General features: G+C 41.7%; 1 protein-coding gene across 7 annotated transcripts in view; it reads right to left on the bottom strand.

Annotated features, from left to right (window-relative positions):
* Nucleotides 1-578: 578 nt before the first annotated feature.
* Nucleotides 579-20,139, bottom strand: part of KCNT1 (potassium sodium-activated channel subfamily T member 1) — a 587,173-nt gene continuing 567,612 nt past the window's right edge. For 4 of the 7 annotated variants that reach the window (XM_073599682.1, XM_073599686.1, XM_073599684.1 and 1 more), the window contains 3 exons: nucleotides 14,012-14,074; nucleotides 2,884-2,968; nucleotides 579-1,613 (listed from right to left, as the gene is read on the bottom strand). In XM_073599682.1, coding sequence (XP_073455783.1) covers nucleotides 1,490-1,613; nucleotides 2,884-2,968; nucleotides 14,012-14,074 — 272 coding nt within the window. In that variant the 3' untranslated portion in view covers nucleotides 579-1,489. Of the gene's footprint in view, nucleotides 1,614-2,883; nucleotides 2,969-9,283; nucleotides 9,381-14,011; nucleotides 14,075-20,139 lie in introns of all 7 variants that reach the window. The other 3 variants (XM_073599683.1, XM_073599687.1, XR_012236041.1) reach the window with 2 other exon arrangements.

Here is a 20,139-nt window from a genome sequence, read left to right as displayed (position 1 = left end):
GAAGCAGAATTGAGGAACTGTTATCTGGCTGACTGAGGTGGTGCAAGCATGCCTGGGTGAGTGTGGACCACTGGGGAAGTGGGAACAATCAAACTTGGGCTCAGTTCAGTTCAACTGTGCCTAGTGTGAGTACATCCTTATTCTCTCTCCTTTTCATTTGGTAGCTCAGCTCCTCCCTCCCAGCAGTGAGTCGGCAGCCTGCCAGCCTTCTAATCTCTAATGTAAACACATGTCAAGGTAAAAAGAAAATAAAAGTGCTGAAATCTGACTTTAGCAACTTCACTGTTTGTAATGTAAACATTGAGGATACATTGCTCCACAGTGACCATAGAGATCAGTGAGTGCTTATTTACTGCCTGTTAAAATATGTAAATATTTGAATGTCAGTAGCCTGGTCACAGTTCTACTTTAAAACACATTTACAAGCAAAAACAAAAAGAGCAAAACATTTCACCAAATGGATTTTGCCCTCTTACTGTAGGACATCAAATTTGTCAAAAAGGGTGGAATTTGGCCTCAAAATCTAAGTTTTTCAGGTGAGACAATGTAAGTCACTTATTCTTCAAACATAGGCTTGATTAGCAGCTTTTTCATAAAAAAAAACTTTATGTTCTTATTGTAGCATGTTTTAACTACACATTGTAGCATGTGATATAGATATGGCAACATATTTATTATATCAACACAATAACACTTTTAAAGGACACCTATACTTTAACTAAACTTTCTCTTGAGACTTGAATGGGGCTGTATACCAAGTCTCCATATGCCCATTCAAGTCGATGGGGAGCAGAGGGTGGGAGGGTTAGTGCAGTTTGCTGTGGGGAAAGTGGTGTGGGTGGGCAAAAGTTTTGTTAAAAGTATACTTGTACTTTAAACACTTTAGGTATAAGTGAAAGGAGAATTTGTTTTATCAAAAATGTTGACATCAGTAACATATGATTCAGTTTTTAGCCAAAAAAGAACAATGCATTTCAGTGTTGATATTTCTGTTTTGCAATGCTGTGGGCAAGTTCAAAGTTGACTCCAAAACTGAAATATCACATTTGGGTGGCATTGCCCAGGAGAAGATGATAATTTCAGAAATGGTCAAAATGTGTTGGTTTTTGACTAACCTCTTTTGGCCCATTGTTTATATATGATATCTAGTGCAACAAAACTATTCTCTGTTGACACAAAAAATAAGTTCTTTGCAAAACACTTTTGAACACAGTGCCAAAACTCAGCTGTTGGCTGGAGCGGTGATTAAAAAAGTTTCTTTTTACCAAAATCTCTCAATTCTGTGCTGTGTTTAGGCTTCTCGTGTCTCCTACCGGCAGTGAAGAGTTCAAGGAGAGTTCAGAATCTGGTATTGTCTTTTGCATGGATGCTCCTTGTCTCCATGTACTGAACGTGGAACTCACGGGTTTGAATCTGGCTCCTCGGAAATACAAATAAAGAGGTCTGTCTTTGTGTTATTAGGCACAGTGTCTGTGAGTTGCATTTGTTCTCATAGCTGCGTCTCGTCCCTTGTCTCTGGGTTTGCCACCTGCTCTGTTCTGTAGCTGTTGCTGCACTTCCTGCTGTGCGTGTCGTTGGCAACGTGGGCTAACGGATCAGACCGGATAAGATATCTGGTGGATAAAAAGTATATATGATATGATAGAAATGTTCCTGCAGTTGCTCCTTCACAGCCACTGGATATTGCCCTGAGTGGGTGCTTTCCGGTGCTAGGAGGTTTAAGGCCAGCTATACACAGTTCCAATCTCGGCTGGTTCAGCATGAACCGGCCAAGATTTGAACCGTTAATGGGCAGGCTGAATGTACTGAATGTACCAAGTTGATTAATCGATTACCTTGGGTACAACCAGCCCTCTTGCGATTACCCTGTCAGCACTGTCTGTGTTGATGAGGAATCGCGTGGATTTCTTTCCTGCGACCCGTGATTGCTGAAAATAAATTTGCACTGTGTATGACAAGCCTAACCATCTTTACTTCTACTCACAAAAGCTCCACCACCCTTCATAGAACTCATCTTACTACTATCACACAATGCAGCGCATTCTGTGAATGGAGGAGGAAATGCTGTCATTCACCTGCTCCTCTATTCACAGAATGCTTGATAGTAGTAAGATGAGTTCTATGACAAGCAGGTGAGGGGTGCAAGTTTTGTCTATAGCAGAGACTGCAGGCAATTCTCACAGTTCTAGGAGACAGCCACTAAAGGCAGTATCCAGTGACAGTGAGAAGGCACTGAGACATGGATTTTAGCAGAAGTAGGTACCTGCAGGAAATGGGACCCACATCATTACACATAACTAATGTGTTTGGTGCTGTATCCCAAAAATAAAAATAATTAAACTTCAGCTTTAAAGCAGAATTCCAGGTTTAATTTCCCTTTAAATAGTTTGTTGCTAAGCTGGTCCAAACAAACTATTCCATTACAGAATGATATGGTGCTGTGTGCGCTGTAATGGATTGTAATAGCATTCACTACATACAGTATGCAGCACTGTGATGGAACTAGAGAGTAAGACTGAGCATTTCTCCACATTCAAGAGAAGCCTTGTACATGCCGGGAATGTAACTGTCACATTGGATGTGCTCTCAACCAAACTGTCTAACCATTCAATGGCTGATGTCATAACTGATTACATGTGCAGCACCATGGCAGTTGAAGATTAAACAGGGGCCAAGATGGCAGCTTCCTTGTATGAAAACAATAGGAGGGTTTACTTTAACTGCAGTGGAGAAAAGTGAGATCGCTGACCTGGCTGTACTCTCTGACAGAGGGTGACTGGATCACAAGGCTGGCTGAACAGAATTATACATAATTTGGCTGGTATAAAAATTTCCATTTATGAATTAAGCTGTATGGCTATGGACCAGCTTCTTTCTACTTACACAATATCGTTGAGCTCCAGCCGGGTGTCTGGTGGAGGGTTGATAAGGACATACGATAGGGTATTCTGATGATCGTTCATCTCATCTGTGACAAAAACAGTACAGAGGAAACACGATTATTTAATTATGCCAACTTTATTTAATTTGAGTTACAGATGATATAGTGATTGGAGAAGTAGATACAGTTCTACCCTCTATGATCTGTGCTGGTTGCTTAGTAATGTTTTGGAGTACTGTTAACTAAAATATGTGCTTCTTTACAGAACCTATTATTGTCCAAGTGTCCCTGACAGGAGAGTAGAGGAGAGCACCAGCTTCTGGGAATGCAGAAGATCAGGTGAGTTAAACTGATTTTTGCGCCTCCCTAGACCTAAACAAGAATTTAACTCCTACAGAGTGGGGGCAGCCCCACTGCAAAGAATACATTTTTCTTTTACTTGGAGATGGGCTTTACAATTAACCTGTTGCTTTGCCCTTTATGGGCAATACACAGGTTCACTTTAAGTGCCATCTGACCTATGGTCCCATTCATAATGGAGCTCTCTATTTACTATATACCAAAATGTTGGATTTTACCACCCATTCGTCATTTGACCAGGGTCTCCTCCTCCTGCTGGTCCTCCCTATTTTAACTCTGTTATTAATTGTAATTGTGATCCTCTGGCTTCAGGGTCCCAAAGCCAGCAGAATAATAAAGTGGAACTCCACCATCAAGGGGAAGTTCTGCTTTATGTCCTCCTTTCCCCTCCTCTAACACTTTTGGGAATCACGCTTCTGAAAACAACTTTTTTGTCAAACATTAATTGTTATCACTTTGTGAACTGAAAATGTGGTCAAAACCAAAAGTTACCTGATAGTGAAGAGCTCCTCATAGCATCCATAAACCAAATATTTGATATTTCTATAACTTCACGGCATAGCCTATTTCTTCTGTTAGCTGCCTTTGTAGGCCAGGAGAGGCTTACAAAAAACATGTGGCTGTATTGTTCTATAAGATTTCTGGAAAGAAAGTGAGCTGCATGCATCCCCACTCCAAACCACTTTCATTTAAGTTCTTTTAAAAGGTTCACTGGTTTGTGACAGAACCCATTGTAAACTAAAGGCCATAGAGATATTTCATTCTTAGTTGAAGTCTCCTGGGCCAAGCTATCCACTGATTTTTGACAATTCCTAGGGATATCAGTGGTGATATCACAATGTCATAATTCTTGACTCTGATGTGACCACCCCCCAAAATGAAAAACGCGTTTGTATGCTCAAAAAAAAAAAACAAACAAACTTCTTTAACCCTTTGGCAACAATTCTTTTATGTAAATGTATACCTATGCAGAGTAAATTTGTGGCATCTGTACAATGCCACAGTGCAGCTGAATGCCATGGTAATGCAATTCCAGTGCCCATACATAGGGAATACCATCATCACTGCAGGATAACAAGTAATATTTTCCTAGTCCAAAAGAAGCATTCAATAGAAAAGCAGCAGCAGGAGTGAAGTATCAAGAGACAGCACAGACCTGTCATCACTGGAGGAAGGCAAGCTTGGAGGTAGGTTTCCATAATGTACTCCTGTGACCCTGCAAACTTAATTACTGGATGTTTTAAGGGCTTGTTCACACCACCTACATATAAGGGGATAAGGTGTGGTAAAGGTACATTACAGCAACATTTGGTAGTGCACCATGCAACCATTCCTTCATTTTAAATGGTATCCTGATGCACATCCAAAACACGCTTACATTGAAGCCACCAGAATGCACAATATATCCGGACCCACAGTTTCATGCATTGATGGGGGAATGTGCCATAAGAACTATTGTCATTGCCTATGCCTCTTTCCTATTATTTTCCAGAACATACTATCTCTGCAGTCTGCGCACCATAAAAGACAATTATCAATCCTGTAGCAAGACAAAGCAATGCTAAACAGGAGCACAGAAACACCTCATGAAACAGATTTATTAAGGTTACAGCCCCAATCATCAATTTTTTGCTCTAAAATTGCAGTGCACCTGAATGTATCCTGACCCTGACCAGTTATTTATTCTGCATCAGTTTAGAATAGAAATCTGTCTTATTTTTAGTAATAAATCAGTCTCAGAACTTCGCAAACTGTCGTCCATGAAAAAAAAAAGCATAGATTTTTATGAATCTGATTTGGGACTAATTGTGTTGCTAAATTGCTTGTTAAATGTTCCCCCATGTATTTTTATAACAAATCACATTGAAACATTTTGCATGTGGAGTTGTTTTGCATGTCGTGTTATTTTTCTGGAAGCAGATAGCGTTTCATATAAATAAATGAGATAAAACATTTAAAATAAAATTTAAAAGAGAAGTTTTTTTTTTTATTCATACTTACCTTGGTGGATGCAACATCAGACTGATGCTGCATCTGTCCCCTGGCGTCTTTGCACTGAGAACCGAGTGATCGAACACTGCCGATGGTTCAGTTCTTTCACCTCCCCGAGCGTCAGTCAGCATCTCTTTGCTCTGATCCTCCACTCTCATTGGAGCGAAGAGCTGTGGAGGGGCGGGGAGCGGCCGTCTGGCAGCTGGTGGATCCAGACTTGGGAAGTCGGGATGACGCAGTGCCTGGACTGATATTGGTGACATCAGCGGAGAGCGGACTTCAGACCACTCTCCACTAAAAACAGGTCACAGGAGTGCACTCCTGTGATCCAGAGGAGAAGCCCAGCCTAAAAAGCTCAGGCTGGACTTCTTCTTTAAACAATTTAAAAAATCTTTGTATTGCTTGGGCAGTACATCTATTTTAACCCAATTCTGATTTTATTTATTTTTAGAATGGGAGGTCCTAGACCCTCCCTTTTTCACTACCACCAGGTTTGCTGGGTTGGGATGCTGCACAGTCCTTCAACAGAGCACATTCATCTCCAGATCTCCAAAGCACACACATTGGGGTTTATTTACTAAAGGCAAATGCACTTCACACTACAAGTGCACATGGAAGTGCGGTCACTGTAGATCTGAGGGGGACACGCAAGGAAAATAAAAAACAGCATTTTTGCTTGTACATGATTGGATGATAGAAATCAGCAGAGCTTCCCCTCATTTCAAATCTTCCCCTCAGATCTACAGCGACTGCACTTCCAAGTGCACTTGTAGTGCAAAGTGGATTTGCCTTAATCAACCCCATACCGTATGTGCTGTAGGTCCCTGATCAGCATTCCTCCAAAATCTCTTGTGTGCTGCTCCCTTCACCTAGGAATCCTTTCTTCAAGCCTTCAGCCATTCATTATCCATCCATTTTATTTAGGGAAACCTGTACTAAGGAAGATATGTAAGCTACCATTGCTAACTAATAGTCTGGCTGTCATGTTGTTCCACTTGGGTTCATTATGTTCTGAGCCACTGACTTGGATCATGCATGCAGATCAGGAACTCCTCTGTTAGTGCTTACTTGTATTGATGCCAGACAGTCAGACCATTTTCAGAAATAAGTCAACAATGGCAGTTTACAAAATACCTTTCAGTACAGGTTTACTTTAAACCAGAGGTCTCAAACCGGCAGCCCTCCAGCTGTTGCAGAATTACAAGTCCCATGAGGCATTGCAAGGCTGACAGGTACAAGCATGGCTCGCACAGGCAGAGGTATGATGGGACTTGTAGTTCCGCAACAGCTGGAGGGCCGCCGGTTTGAGACCGTTGCTTTAAACGCATGCCCTTATGAACCAATGATATCACATGCTAACTTTCTCCAGTATGGTTTTGTTTTATCTTCTCTGTGTTTTAGGCAGATGTCCTTTAGTTAGAACTCTGAAAACAAGTGAAATAAAGAAATACAAGACAGTTCTCTTCTTCCTAATGCTGCATGACTGTAGCTATCAGAGAGGTACTTACAGATTCCAGCTGAATGCAATTGATTGAACAGATCGTGTGCTATAAAAAAATTCTTCAAAGGGACACTGTATTATATTTTCACTTGTCATTGCCACCTTTGCTGTGACTTTCACATATTAGCAAGCTTGCTGTTCTGTGTTTGATGCCTGTATTATGGATCTTCACATACACTGTCTGTTGTCTATCAGGGAATATGGTTACATTTCGGATGAATGTATGGAAGGATTAGAACCCTTTTCACGTTTTTTTTGTCTGTGGTCATGCTGGGAAGACTCACCCCCCCCCCATGTCACTGGGACAGCAAGTAACAAATTAATAATAATAATAAAACGTTTTTATTATTATTTATTATAATTAATTTGTTACGTTCTCTTGGTTTAGAGGCGGCATTCGTTATTTTGGATAATTTGTAACTTCAGAAAAATTCGTATTCGTTACATTCACTAACAGCCAAATTTGAAAAAAAATTCCAATACCTATAATTTAATAGTTGGTAATAGTTATTATTATTAGTTAGTTAGCTATTATTTTGGATTTTCTCATTTTCAAGTTTTCTAATTTTCGGATTTTTGTTATTTTGAATTTTTGGATTTTCATTCTTATTTTTGGATTTTCGAATTTCCGAATTTTCGAATCTTGGGAAAAATTTGTTAAAAGGGGTTTTCTTTAATTTGAATATTTCCGAATTAATGAATTTGTCAAATTTCGTTGAAAAAACAAATTTGCAATGAAACAAATTGCACATGTCTAATCCATATGTGTATATAAAATAAGGTGGACAAATCATAGTTTTTAAGAAATCTTTTATCTTGACTTTTATACTTGAAAACCCGTTCTCATAGTAGTTACCTGGTACTATGTATATTACATGGCTATTGCATACTCACAGTGTCTTTTCTACTCAAGGTTCCTTGGGTAATATGCAATACATTTAATAATAATAATACATTTGGGGTTATTGTAATTATATATTTTTTACGTATGTTTGTACCTCAAAAAATATTGAATAAAAAAAATTTGACTAAAATAAGGTGGAAGAAACTATACACCCTCTGTTAGAAGAATTTACTTTATGGGCAAAGTGCATGCATACAAAAACAAAGAGAAGCCTGCAAAGAGAGTTTGTTACTGGGGACCATGATAACCATGATAACCTATAGAAGGGAAGATCAGTGACTCATTTATAGGTATGCATAGTGTTATCACAAGCCACGTTCCACGATGGAGGACACAGCAGAGGAATGAAGAATATGAAAAAGAAGGGGTTAGTGATCATGAAAAGTTCTATCAGGCACATACTGCAAGACTCCACCTACCTTTCCAAGCCAACTACTTGGTAAAGTGGATTTCCAAGCTACTGTACTGGGCATGCTAGCTTTCTGGATCTCAGTTATTTAGTGAATATATTAATCTAAAAAATAAAACACTACACAGTATTAAAGAGATATTGTAAGTAAAGAGATATAGTAAGTAAAAGCCTCTAATGCCGCGTACAGACGATCAGAATTTCCAACAACCAAACCATGGATTTATTTCTGATGGATGTTGGCTGAAACTTGTCTTGCATACAAACGGTCGCACAAATATTGTTGGAAATTCCGAACATCAAGAACGCGGTGATGTACAACACGTACGACGAGCCGAGAAAAATTAAGTTCAATAGCCAGTGCGGCTCTTCTGCATGATTCCGAGCATGCGTGGAATTTTGTGTATCGGCATTGTGTACATACGATCGTAATTTCCGACAACAGATTTTGTTTTTGGAAAATTTGTGAACCAAATCTCAAATTTTTGTTGTCAGAAATTCCGACAACAAATGTCCGATGGAGAGAAGAGAATATGTAATTGTCATTTTTTTTTAAATTTTAGGCTTCCCCTGACTCCGTTTCCACCTTTTACTTTACAGGAGGACTCAAGTGAACAAAAAGGCCAGTGTGAGAGTTAAAAAGGAATTGTATACTATAGCATATATAGATTTACATTATATATTTACAAGTAACACAGTCTGAAGTTTAGGAAGAGCTAGCCTTATTTTGACCTTGCCTGATCAATGATGCACCTATTGGCATTGACACATACATTTGGCATGGACCAAATGTATGTGTGACCAGCCATCAATGACAGGTAAAAGTTCCATTCTTTGCAGGGAAGTTAGGGTCTTCACTATTCCAATTACACTTTGTGTATTGGAACATTTATGATATAGCTCAAATGTATCTTTTAGGTTCACTTTAAAACACAACCCTGAAGATATTTGAGGGTTTCATGGGTCTACTTGCAATACAGAAGTTTATATTAGTTTTAACAGTCCTAAAATGTCAACCCAAAAAATTGGTATCAAATAAAAGAGAACTTTAAAAGTAAATCTTTTCTTTACATTATGTGGCTTTTAACACATTAGGGACACTGCAGTTCCTGTTAATGTTTGAACAATTTCAAAGCGTAATCCTTACATTTTTGGTAGTAAAATGTTTAGACTTGCAATAAGAGCACTGAAAGGAGAAGATAAGTTTAGGAAAATGGAGAAAAATGAAATGTTTACCGTCACACAATGGGTGCCTGTTACAGAATGACTTCAGATATTCGGGGTAAAGGCCTGTTGGTCATTGCAGCCAGTTCTGCTCCATGGAAGAAGCTTTCTATTGGATGAATTCATGCAGTGAGTCAAAGCCTTGTCAATCCCACGCCGTATATTGCCAAATAGAATCGGGCCAAATAGTTGAAGTTTACAAATTTCATTACAGGTCTCAGACATTTTTTCTAACAGTTAATACCTAAAACCAGAGGTTTACTTCACTGTAGTTTTAGAGAATCTTTGGGAACTGGCAATATACCATGCTAGGGTGGGCACTTCCATGAAACCATGTTGGGGGCCATCTTAAAAAAAAAAGAGTAAGCGCATCAATGGAGGAAAATGCCAACACCTAAGAAATGTCTACTTTGTGTAGACCTCCCAAAAGTCTGTAATAACCCTTACCGCAGTAAAATAATTTTTAAACACCTTTCCCTATTTGTTTTTTTTTTTTTTTGTCATTTTGTACTATTTTGTACTATTCCTAAAAGTGAAAATTGTCCACTCCACAAACTCTATAACCTAAAATGTATATTTTATTTTTTTTAAAGCTTTAAATTTTGGTATTTGTTGACATTCTAAGAAAATCTGGAAACAGTACATAGTAAGCTACAAAACACAGAAGTCTTTTGTGCACAGAAAAAATAGGAAGAGCCATTCTTAACTTCTAAAATTCTACAGTTTAAAGTCCAACTCCATCCAAAACCTTTCTTTCACTTTTGATAGAGTAGATAAGGGTTACAGGCCCAGCCATGTGTGTTCCTACTGGGGACAGTTCTACTCAATCCCTTTCAGGATAGGAATTTATGGGAAATCTCTCCAACAAGGACACAAGCAAAAACAAAGGGATACAAGAGGCACTGGGACTGAGTAGTAAAGGGAAAACAATCATCGAAAAAGCTTGCTGTCTCTGGTTAGGTGGCTCACACACAAGCAGGGCTACTCTTGAATAGGAACTCAGGAATGTTACTCAGAGCTTGAATCAAAAGAAGGAGCGCCAGACCAAATTCATAAAGGAGTCCAAAACAGCTTTAATGATTCACTAAACAGCCAAAGTGTTTTAGGGTAAAATACATCAGCCTTCATCAGTAATGTTTTCTAGCATTTAAATTAATTCAGGAAAGCAGAGACCAAAGAAATCTTAAACTTAGTGCTTGCAAAGGAATCAGATGGGGCCAGGGGGGGACTGACCATTGAGCCACTCGGGCACTGCCTGAGGGCCCTGGGCCACTAGGGGGCCCCATCAGGGTTGCCAGCCTCAGTAAAACCAGGGACAGTATGTATAAATCTGTGTTTTTTTTTACATCTGTCTGTGTATACTGTGTGTACATGTATGTGTATACTGTGTGATTGTATACTGTGTGTGTGTATACTGTGTGGCCCCATAATCTCTGATTGCCTAGGGGCCCCATAATCTCCTATTGCCCGGGGGCCCCATAATCTCCTATTGCCCGGGGGCCCCATGAGTTATCAGTCCACCCCTGCATGGGGCAGAATTATGTCAGTGAAACAGTTACAAGATACCAAAGGGTTAGGCTCCTTTCACATTGAACGGAGTCTGCTTCGGTCAGAAGGGGATCCGTGTGCATATTTCATGCTGAGCTTAACGGGACAGATATTAGGACATCAGAGCCCATTTTGTTTTTGCCCGGTGTACCCTTGACAACTCTATGGGCGGCCATGTATAAACAGTCACTGTTGAGGTTACCTTTGATTTGTCATCTTTAGGGCCACAAAAACAGAAAAAGATGCAGTCCTATCTTTTTTTTTTTTTTTTTTTTAGACATAGATGGACTTGGAGGTAACTGGATGTAAACGGACACAAGTCCATTTACATCTGACTGTCCATAGGCCTGCATTGAGCTTCCGATCAAGTCAAGATAAAACTGTCAGGCGGACCTGATCAGAATGCCTGTGTGAAAGGTACCTTAGGATATTTTATGTTGTAGCTGTTTTACTGGCATAATTCTGCCCCATCTGATTCCTTTGCAAGCAGTAAATTAAAGATTTCTCAGGCATGAGAACTGAGACAGAGATAAAAACCTGACAGAAATTTTAATTCTTCTATATTTTATCCAAAATGACAGTCTACTTATATCTCTGAATATAGGTTTATGCTGAAACTTCAGCATTTTTAAAGGTGCACCACTTTCATCTACCTTGGCAGTTGAAGCAGCAAGGCAAACAGCTTTTGAAGAGGAGCTGTTCGTTTTATGGTATCTTATTGATAGCCGACGTCATGCCATAACATATTCAAATACGATTTGCCAAGTGTATTTAGAGCAGTGGTTCTCAACCTCCCTAGTGTCGTGACCCCTTGGTAAAATTTCCCAAGTTGTGGGGACCCCAACAGTAAAATTATTTTTGTAGCGTGGGTTTTTAGCACCCAAGGCAAGACAAGTAATTTGCGCCCCTAACCCACGGACATTTAGCACTCCCTGAGTCCCTTCCACTCATACAGTATTAAAACCCCTTATGGTACATTTTAGGATGTACCACTCTCTTTGTTCTCCTTTTACCTCTCTCTATCCTAATTTCTTGTTTTTTTTCTCTATCCCTCTCTCTAGCCATCTTTTTTTTTTGTTTTTTCTTTTATTCTTTCTCTCCCTTTTTCTTTGTTCCTCCCCCTCTTTTCCTCTTCCTTCCACATATTCTCCATTTTTATTCCTTCTCTTACTCCTTGGCGGGGATGGGATGAGTGGCAGTGCTGGCAGGGAGTTGGGATGAGTGGCAAAGTTCTGATCAGCCAACTTAGGTGCTCTTGATCAAGGTCATCTGTTGAGAACTGTAGTGGGGACTTTTAATGGCAACTATAATCACAGGTATTGTTACTCACTGTGTCTCCGACTTTGTGGTGTCTCATAGCAGTGACACCTATGCCAAAGTCAGGAGATAGGGTCTCCTCCAGCCCCTTCCACTTCACATTCCTCACCAGTCAGCTGAACTCTAGTCTCTGTCCCCCAACCATGCCGTAAACTGAATGAGTGGCTGTGAAGAGGCCGAGTGGGCGGCCGCAGGCTCCAGGAACAGCCCTACTGGGCGGCTGCGAAAAGGCTGGGAGAGCAGCAAAGGCTTCAGGAATAGCCCAGGATTCGGGGACCCCTGGCAAATGTCATTCGACCCCCAGGTTGAGAACCACTGATTTAGAGCTTTCAATGAAACATTGGTAGGCATGTTTCTAACATTCCTCCTTCATAAATATTTATTTTGGCATTCACTCCTCTCCTACATGGCATCATATATTTAAAGAAGCTCTGTGTTTATGCTCCCTGAGTACCTGGGAAAATGTGACATAACCAAGCTTGGGCCAAATCTAGCCAAGAATACCAGTCATCCCTGTATCTCCAGCTTGGTACATGGGCCCAGGATTACTAATGCTTTCTATGGCCGTGTCTGGCACATGGCCATGCAACATGTTTAAATGGGGGACAGGTGCCAAAGAGAACATAGACCCTGTTCAACCATGGAAGCTTGGTCCTCCTGCATCAGAGTTCTGTACTACCAATGGGACATTTATATCAACAATTAACTTATCCTATAACTGTCTTACTGAGGTGGACAAATAATAAGTAATAAAGGGTCTAAAATATGCTTCCTGCATTTTGGTTGTCCTCCCAGAAATGGAACATTTGTCCGAAAACGAAGTCCTGCTACTTCACTTCAGGCTGGCCACTTTTGCAATTATAGCTATGTAAAACAATAAAAATAAGTGCCTATACTGTTTAAAATCTAGTAAAACACTGTCTCACCCTGCTCTGCACATGCTCAGCTGCTTTCTATTTTTTGTCACTGAGCTGAAAATGTAAAGGGCGATCTGCTGGCAGTCTAAGGATTTACTGCTGCTCAGGTTTTCTGGGCGTCAGCAAAATGGCAGCTTCCAGCAAGAAGAAACAGGAGCAATGCTGGAGGAAATTTACAGCACTCATTTTGGAAGTATAACTCCTAATGTGGAATGTATATAAAAAAAACATTATTTTTTTCAAGTTGTTATGGGTAAAGTTCAGCTTTAAGCAGTGGACACATGACCAAATGCTTAGGCTCTTGGCTATGTGAGTAGCATTGGAGTTTTTTTTTTTTTTTTACCCATCCAAGCAAGACATAGCTTTGGTTAAAGGGTCTGGTTTAATTTTAGGATGTGTGGAGTGGAGGGGAGCATTATCAATAGGTTTTTAGCAGGTAGGAGAAATCTTTGCTAGGAGGGATAAAGGAAGTTAGGGATAGTGATATAGAAAGGTAGGAGAAGATCTAACAACTGACACCATAGACAAACATCCAGCAGTTTGGCCAGTCAAGCCTTGTGTCTGCAGAAAAGCAGAATTTCAGAAAAAAAATATTTTAGGCAAATCAATGTAAAAGGTGTAATTCGCTTAAGCAATATTTGATACTCACTTGCTAAAATTTCAAGAATAAAATGTAGTTTGCTCCTAAGTTAATTTGTACCTCCCCTATCACATCTGCAGTTTGTACTATATTGTAAAATATATGGTGTCTGATGGACTTGACAAAAAAAAACGGCATCTTGTTAAAAACCAAGCATTATCTGCGGCATAAAATGGGGCATTAGTCTTTATGCACATGCAGAAACCATACATGCGTTAGTCTGCGGTTTAGAATGTGTCAGGTGGGAGGGGCCCGTTGGCATATTCACGATCACATTGAGCGCTGAGTCAAAGCTTGACTCCCAAGGAGGAGAATTACCTTGCAAATATCCAAGGTTTACCCGATTCATCACATCACTGGCAGTTAAATTTGCTACATCCTCTACAGAGAACATACAGAAGAAAAAGGCACAGACATGAACAAAAGAGAGAAAGAGAAAGAAAGAGAAATCAGCAAGAGACTAAATCGAGCAGAACACATCAGGTTTGGCTTTAAAATGTTCCTGTCACCACGTGTGGGCATGTCTAGTGTGGCCTGCTGTTCTGTTACCAGTCAGAGAACGCCTTCTCTGGGAATTTTTGTTTGTAATGTAATCACAGGGTGTGTTGTTATGCATACTGGAGCAGATTTTTAAAATGGTTTCTCCAGTCTGCATAAATGGGATTTAAGCTGACATATGAGGTCACATGTCACCTACAACGAACAAGTAATAGCTGATCATGGAGGGAGCCAAGTTATAATACAGTACATTGCATGACTGAAAGTTAAAAATATAAAACTAGACTCAGTATCTCAAAAAACACCACCACAAAATATAAATGTTGTAAAAAAAAGCAATCATAGTTCTATGAACAGAAAGTTTTCACGTAAAGCCATATTGAAGTTTCAGTTTACAGTGCATCCGGAAAAGTATTCACTTTTTCCACATTTTGGTATGTTAGAGCCTTATTCCAAAATGGATTAAATACATTTTTTCCTCAAAATTCTACAAACAATACATCATAATAACAACATGAAAGAAGTTTGTTTAAAATCTTTGTAAATTTATAAAAAAACAAAAGAAAATACCATGTACATTCAGTAAGTATTCACAGCCTTTGCTCAATACTTTGTTGAAGCACCTTTGGCACCAATTACAGCCTCAAGTAGTTTTGAGTATGATGCTACAAGCTTAGCACACCTATTTTTTGGGCAGTTTCTCCCTATCTTGTTTGCAGGACCTCTCAAGCTCCATCAGGTCAGATGGGGAGTGTCAGTGCACAGCCATTTTCAGTTCTCTCCAGAGATGTTCAATCGGGGTCAAGAATGGGCTCTGGCTGGGCCACTCAAAGACATTTACAGAGTAGTCCTGTAGCCACTCCTTTGTTATCTTGACTGTGTGCTTAGGGTCGTTGTCCTGTTGGAAGATGAACCTTTGCCCCAGTCTGAGGTCCAGAGCGCTCTGGAGCAGGTTCTCATTAAGGATGTCCCTGTACATTGCTGCACTCATTTTCCCTCGATCCTGACTAGTCTCCCAGTTCCTGCCGCTGAAAAACATCCCTGCAGCATGATGCTGCCACCACAATGCTTCACTGTAGGTATGGTATTGGCCAGGTGATGAGCGGTGCCTGTTTCCTCCAGACATGATGCTTGCCATTCAGATCAAAGAGTTCAATCTTTGTTTCATCAGACCAGAGAATTTTGTTTCTCATGGTCTGAGAGTCCTTCAGGTGCCTTTTGGCAAACTCCAGGCAGGCTGTCATGTGCCTGTTACTGAGGAGTGGTTTCCTTCTGTCCACACTACCATACAGGCCCGATTGGTGGAGTGCTGCAGAGATGGTTGTTCTTCTGGAAGGTTCTCCTCTCTCAAATGAGAAACGCTGGAGCTCTGTCAGAATGACAATTGAGCTCTTGGTCACCTCCCTGACTAAGGCTCTTCTCCCCTGATCACTTTTGGCCAGTTTGGCCAGGCGGTCGCTCTAGGAAGAGTTCTGGTGGTTCCAAACTTCTTCTATTTACGGATGATGGAGACCACTTTGCTCATTGGGACCTTCAATGCTGCAGACATTTTTCTGTACCTCGATACGAGGTCTACAGACAATTAAGGATCAGCTCAGGCGTGTTCGCAACCCGCACATGCAGAGCCCGCCAGGAAGTCAGTACTGCACAGCGCTAATCGGGAAAATGTCTCACTGCCTGTGATTAGCAATGTGCAGTGCCGACTTCCTGGCGGGCTCTGCACGTGCAGTTTGCGAACACGCCTGTGCTCATCCTTACAGACAATTCCTCAGACTTCATGGCTTGGTTTGTGTTCTGACATGCAATGTTAACTGTGGAACCTTATATAGATAGGTTAGGTGTGCACCTTTCCAAATAATGTTCCATAAACTGATATTACCAAAGGTGGACTCCAATCAAATTGTAGAAAAATCTCAAGGATGATCAGTGGAAACAGGATGCACCTGAGCTCAATTTTGAGTGTCATGGCAAAGGCTGTGAATATTTATGTACGTGTGATTTTATTTAGTTTTTTATTTTTAATAAACTTGCAAAGATTTTAAACAAACGTCTTTCAGTTGTCATTATAGGGTATTGTTTGTAGAATTTTGAGGAAAATAATGAATATATTCAATTTTGGAATAAGGCTGTAACATAACAAAATGTGCAAAAAGTAAAGCGTGTTGAATACTTTCCGGATGCACTGTATATCAGCTATATGTAACCCAAGTGCATCAAAACAAAAGATGCTCAATGTCTTACAGATATTTGTCTTTCTAAAGCACTTGCAGCCCAAGTATATAAGTCTGTTCCCTGCCAGCACCTGCTCAGTGGGATCCTTTCTTGTGTGGAAGCAGTGGTCTCTCCACTAAGACCCCTTTCACACTGAGGCAGTTTTCAGGCATTTTAGCGCTAGAAATAACGCCTGTAAAAGAAAACTGCATCCTATGCCGTCTGAATGTGAAAGGCCAAGTGCTTTCACACTGGGGTGGTGTGCCTGCGGGACGTTAAAGTCCTGCAAGCAGCATCTTTGGGGCGGTTTGGGAGCGCTCCCAAAACGCCCCTGCCCATTGCAATGAATGGGCAGCTCTTCCAAAGCACCAAACGGGAGCTTTTTAACCCCTTTTTCGGCCACCAGTGGTGGTAAAAAGCGCCCCGCTAGCAACCAAAAAGCGCTGCTTAAACAGCGGTAAAGCGCCGCTAAAACGAGCAGCGCTTTACTGCTAATGCACGGGCGGCCCCAGTGTGAAAGGGTTCTAAGACTGGCCATACACCCATAGATTATCTGCAGATTTTCTATGGTCAGATGGAAAAAGTGGGAGATTCCTCCATCCACACAGTTTAGCGTACATAGAGAAATCTGTTGCACTTTTTCCATCTAACCATAGAAAATCTGCAGATAATCTACAGGTGTATGGCCAGCGTTAGTCAGACCTGTAGCTGTGCAATCAGCAAAGCATATACTCCCCGCTGATTGCAAAGCTCTGGCTCTGGGACTACAAACAAAGCACATTGTGTACATTTAGAGGGTCAGGAACTTAGAGGAGATGCTGAACAAACACTTGAAGTTAGTCCAACATGGACTAATGTTCTAGTGATGCCATGTTAACAAGCATATGGGGACAGGGGATTAAAGCTTGGCGTATGATGCTTGCAAAATTTACTAAAACTTTGTAAGAAACAAGAACAGCATCTATCTTACCTATTTGCCTGCTTTCTAAAGGTATGCAAACCTCAGCTACCCTCTTCAGGAACGCTCCTGTTGGCCTGCAGTGTTGATGTACAGCCTCATGGGCCAGTTAGGGGTGTCAGAGAGCATGGGCCTAAGCTCTCAGACAAAGAAGATAGCTGACATTTGATAACAAAGGTGGTAGTGATTTCCAGGCTTCCAGAATGCAGTAAAATATGTAATTGCACATATGAAGCAAATCTAGCTTCCCTTTACCATCCCTGTAATCCATTTTGCACATAGCCGTAGGGCCAGTTTAAGCATTCCATTCCATAGGCAAATCTATGTACATGTGCAGGCGCATGTAAAGGAAACTTTTCTTTACGGGAACATAGAAGCCACCACTGCTGACCTTTCCTTCTGGGATTGCTGGTTGCTTAGTCATTATGCTCACCCACTTGCTGCAATACTTGGAGCCTTGGACTGGGAACAAGGATGCATATCACAACTTGCTCCGGGTCAATGCCTCAGAAAGTTATGAAGCCAGAGGGTCAGCCAACAGCAAAGCAATTCACATTTTTTGAAAGCATAGATATTATAGGCAGAGATAAATGTATGATAACAAACTAACAAATTCACGGTCAAGACACAAAGTAACACAAGCCACGATATAAAATATTTCTGGAGGCTACAGTCCGCCTCACTATTCATATATTTAGTGCTGGCACCTACTGCACTGGGAGGTGCAGAGGCCAAGAAAGGTGATGGAAAGCACTTGAACCCCAGAATAATCTGTCTAGTTTAGTCTGAAAATTTAAGGAAAATTTTCTTTTTTTCCCATTAAAGGTCCCAATCTGTTCAATGCCTAGAAATGTACAAAAACTTTGTGCACAAGCCCATGGAGAGCACTGCACTGGGTTCAACAGCAGCCTGTACAGGGATGCTTTCTCACCTCCTTGCAAATGTTAGCTCCATGTGGAGACTGACTGGGGAACTGGGAGGAAGTGATGTTGCGCAACACCTCATTGGCTGGATACCTCTTCTTCACGGATTGGCTGAAGTTTGCAGGAGACAACTTCGTCTCCAGCTAATGTCATCCAATCCTGCATGCAGAACGTTGGTGCAGTGTGTGGGGAACAGGGCAGCCATCAGAAATTTTAGGGCTTCTTACACAGCTTTAGGGTCGGGCACCTCGGGCCTGACCCCCTTACATCTGAGTTTACCTCTTTTATTAGGGTCCCCAATGTTCTCCACATTATATCAGGGTCCCCAGAGTCCCCCCTTCACTGGTGTCCCCAGAGTCATCCCCCCCTTACATCAGGGTCCCAAGAGCCTCCTTTCTTTAAATCATGGTCCCCAGAGTTCCCCCCCTTACATCCCCAGAGTTCACCCTTATATCAGAGATCCCATTTTCATTAAGATCCCCAAAGTCTCCCCTAAATTAGGATCCCAAAGTCCCCCCTTACATTAGGGACCCCCAGAGTCCCCCTTACATCAGGGTCCCCAGAACCCCCTCCTTAAATCAGGGTCCCCAGAGTCCCCCTCCTTAAATCAAGGACCCCAGAGTCCCCCTTTCATTAGGATCCCCAAAGTCACCCCCCTTACATCAGGGTCCCCAGAGTCCCCCTTTACATCAGGGTCCTCAGTGTCCCCCCTCCCTAAATCAAGGACCCCAAAGTCCCCCTCAACATCAGAGTCCCCCGTTCATTAGGATCCCCAAAGTCACCCCCCTTACATCAGGGTCCCCAGAGCTCCCCTTACATCAGTGTCCCCACAGCTCTCTTACATCAGCGTCACCCCTGCCCCCTCCTTACATCAAGGTCCCCAAAATCCCTTTACATTATACCCCATAGAGCCCATTCCCTTTCATTAGGGTCCCCAAAGTTAGAAGGGAAGAGCACAGTTGGGTAAGGAGAGTGGAGAGGTTTAAGAAAATAGTTGGGGTAGTGGAAGCGGAAGAGGGAGTATTGTGAAGACCCAAGCGTACATCAGCATCCGTTCCTTCTTATTGCAGTAGTTGGCTACAGGACAGGTGGAAGCTGGAAGGCTGGGCACTGGGACCGGATAGGTTTGGAGGAGGAACTTCCTCCTCCTCTGAATGCCAGGGTCTGGGGGATGGACAAGGAAATTATTGGTTGCTAGGACATGGGAAGGCCTAATAACCAAACCCTGGCACAGAGAACAGCAGGCGGTGGCAGTGGATGCTGTCAGCCGCTGTATATCCAGGGACAGTCCTGATTGCTTTACAGCCTGCGTTGTTGCTGAGTGGCTCAGCTATGGCAGCAGGACTGGGTATTTGGGCAGAACGCTCTGGGGGGGTTTGGACCCAGCAACAACTGGCTGTGGCTGCGCCCTAGACAGCAGTGCACCCTAGGCTGCTGCCTAGTTCGCCTAGTGGTAGCACTGGCCCTAACTGTAACCTACTGGCTTGGTGACTTAGTAAAGATCTTTTGCCAAAACTTTTCTAATACTATAAAATATGAAATCAAACAGAGACAGCAAAAGCAGCTCTTTTTAGGGAATGTGGAGACCCAAAAACTCAGCGCAGAGATGGAAGAAACTTTAGGTGGGTTGATTCTTCAACATTCTCTAAGGCTCCATTCACACATATGTGAATCCAATTCGCATGACAGGAGAGTGTGACCGGCTCTCAATGGATCCGGTTCACACAGCCCCGGGGTGGCCGTGGTCCACATTGAAAAAGGGTCCTGTGCGTTTTCTGGTCTGATTCAGGTGCGAATTCAGGCAAAAATTTTGACCTGATTTGCACCTGAATCAGTGAATAGGGACACCCTGGACC

Source organism: Aquarana catesbeiana, linkage group LG09, assembly GCF_042186555.1.
Source record: "Aquarana catesbeiana isolate 2022-GZ linkage group LG09, ASM4218655v1, whole genome shotgun sequence".
Taxonomy (NCBI): domain Eukaryota; kingdom Metazoa; phylum Chordata; class Amphibia; order Anura; family Ranidae; genus Aquarana; species Aquarana catesbeiana.
This window is presented reverse-complemented; position numbering and strand designations above follow the sequence as displayed.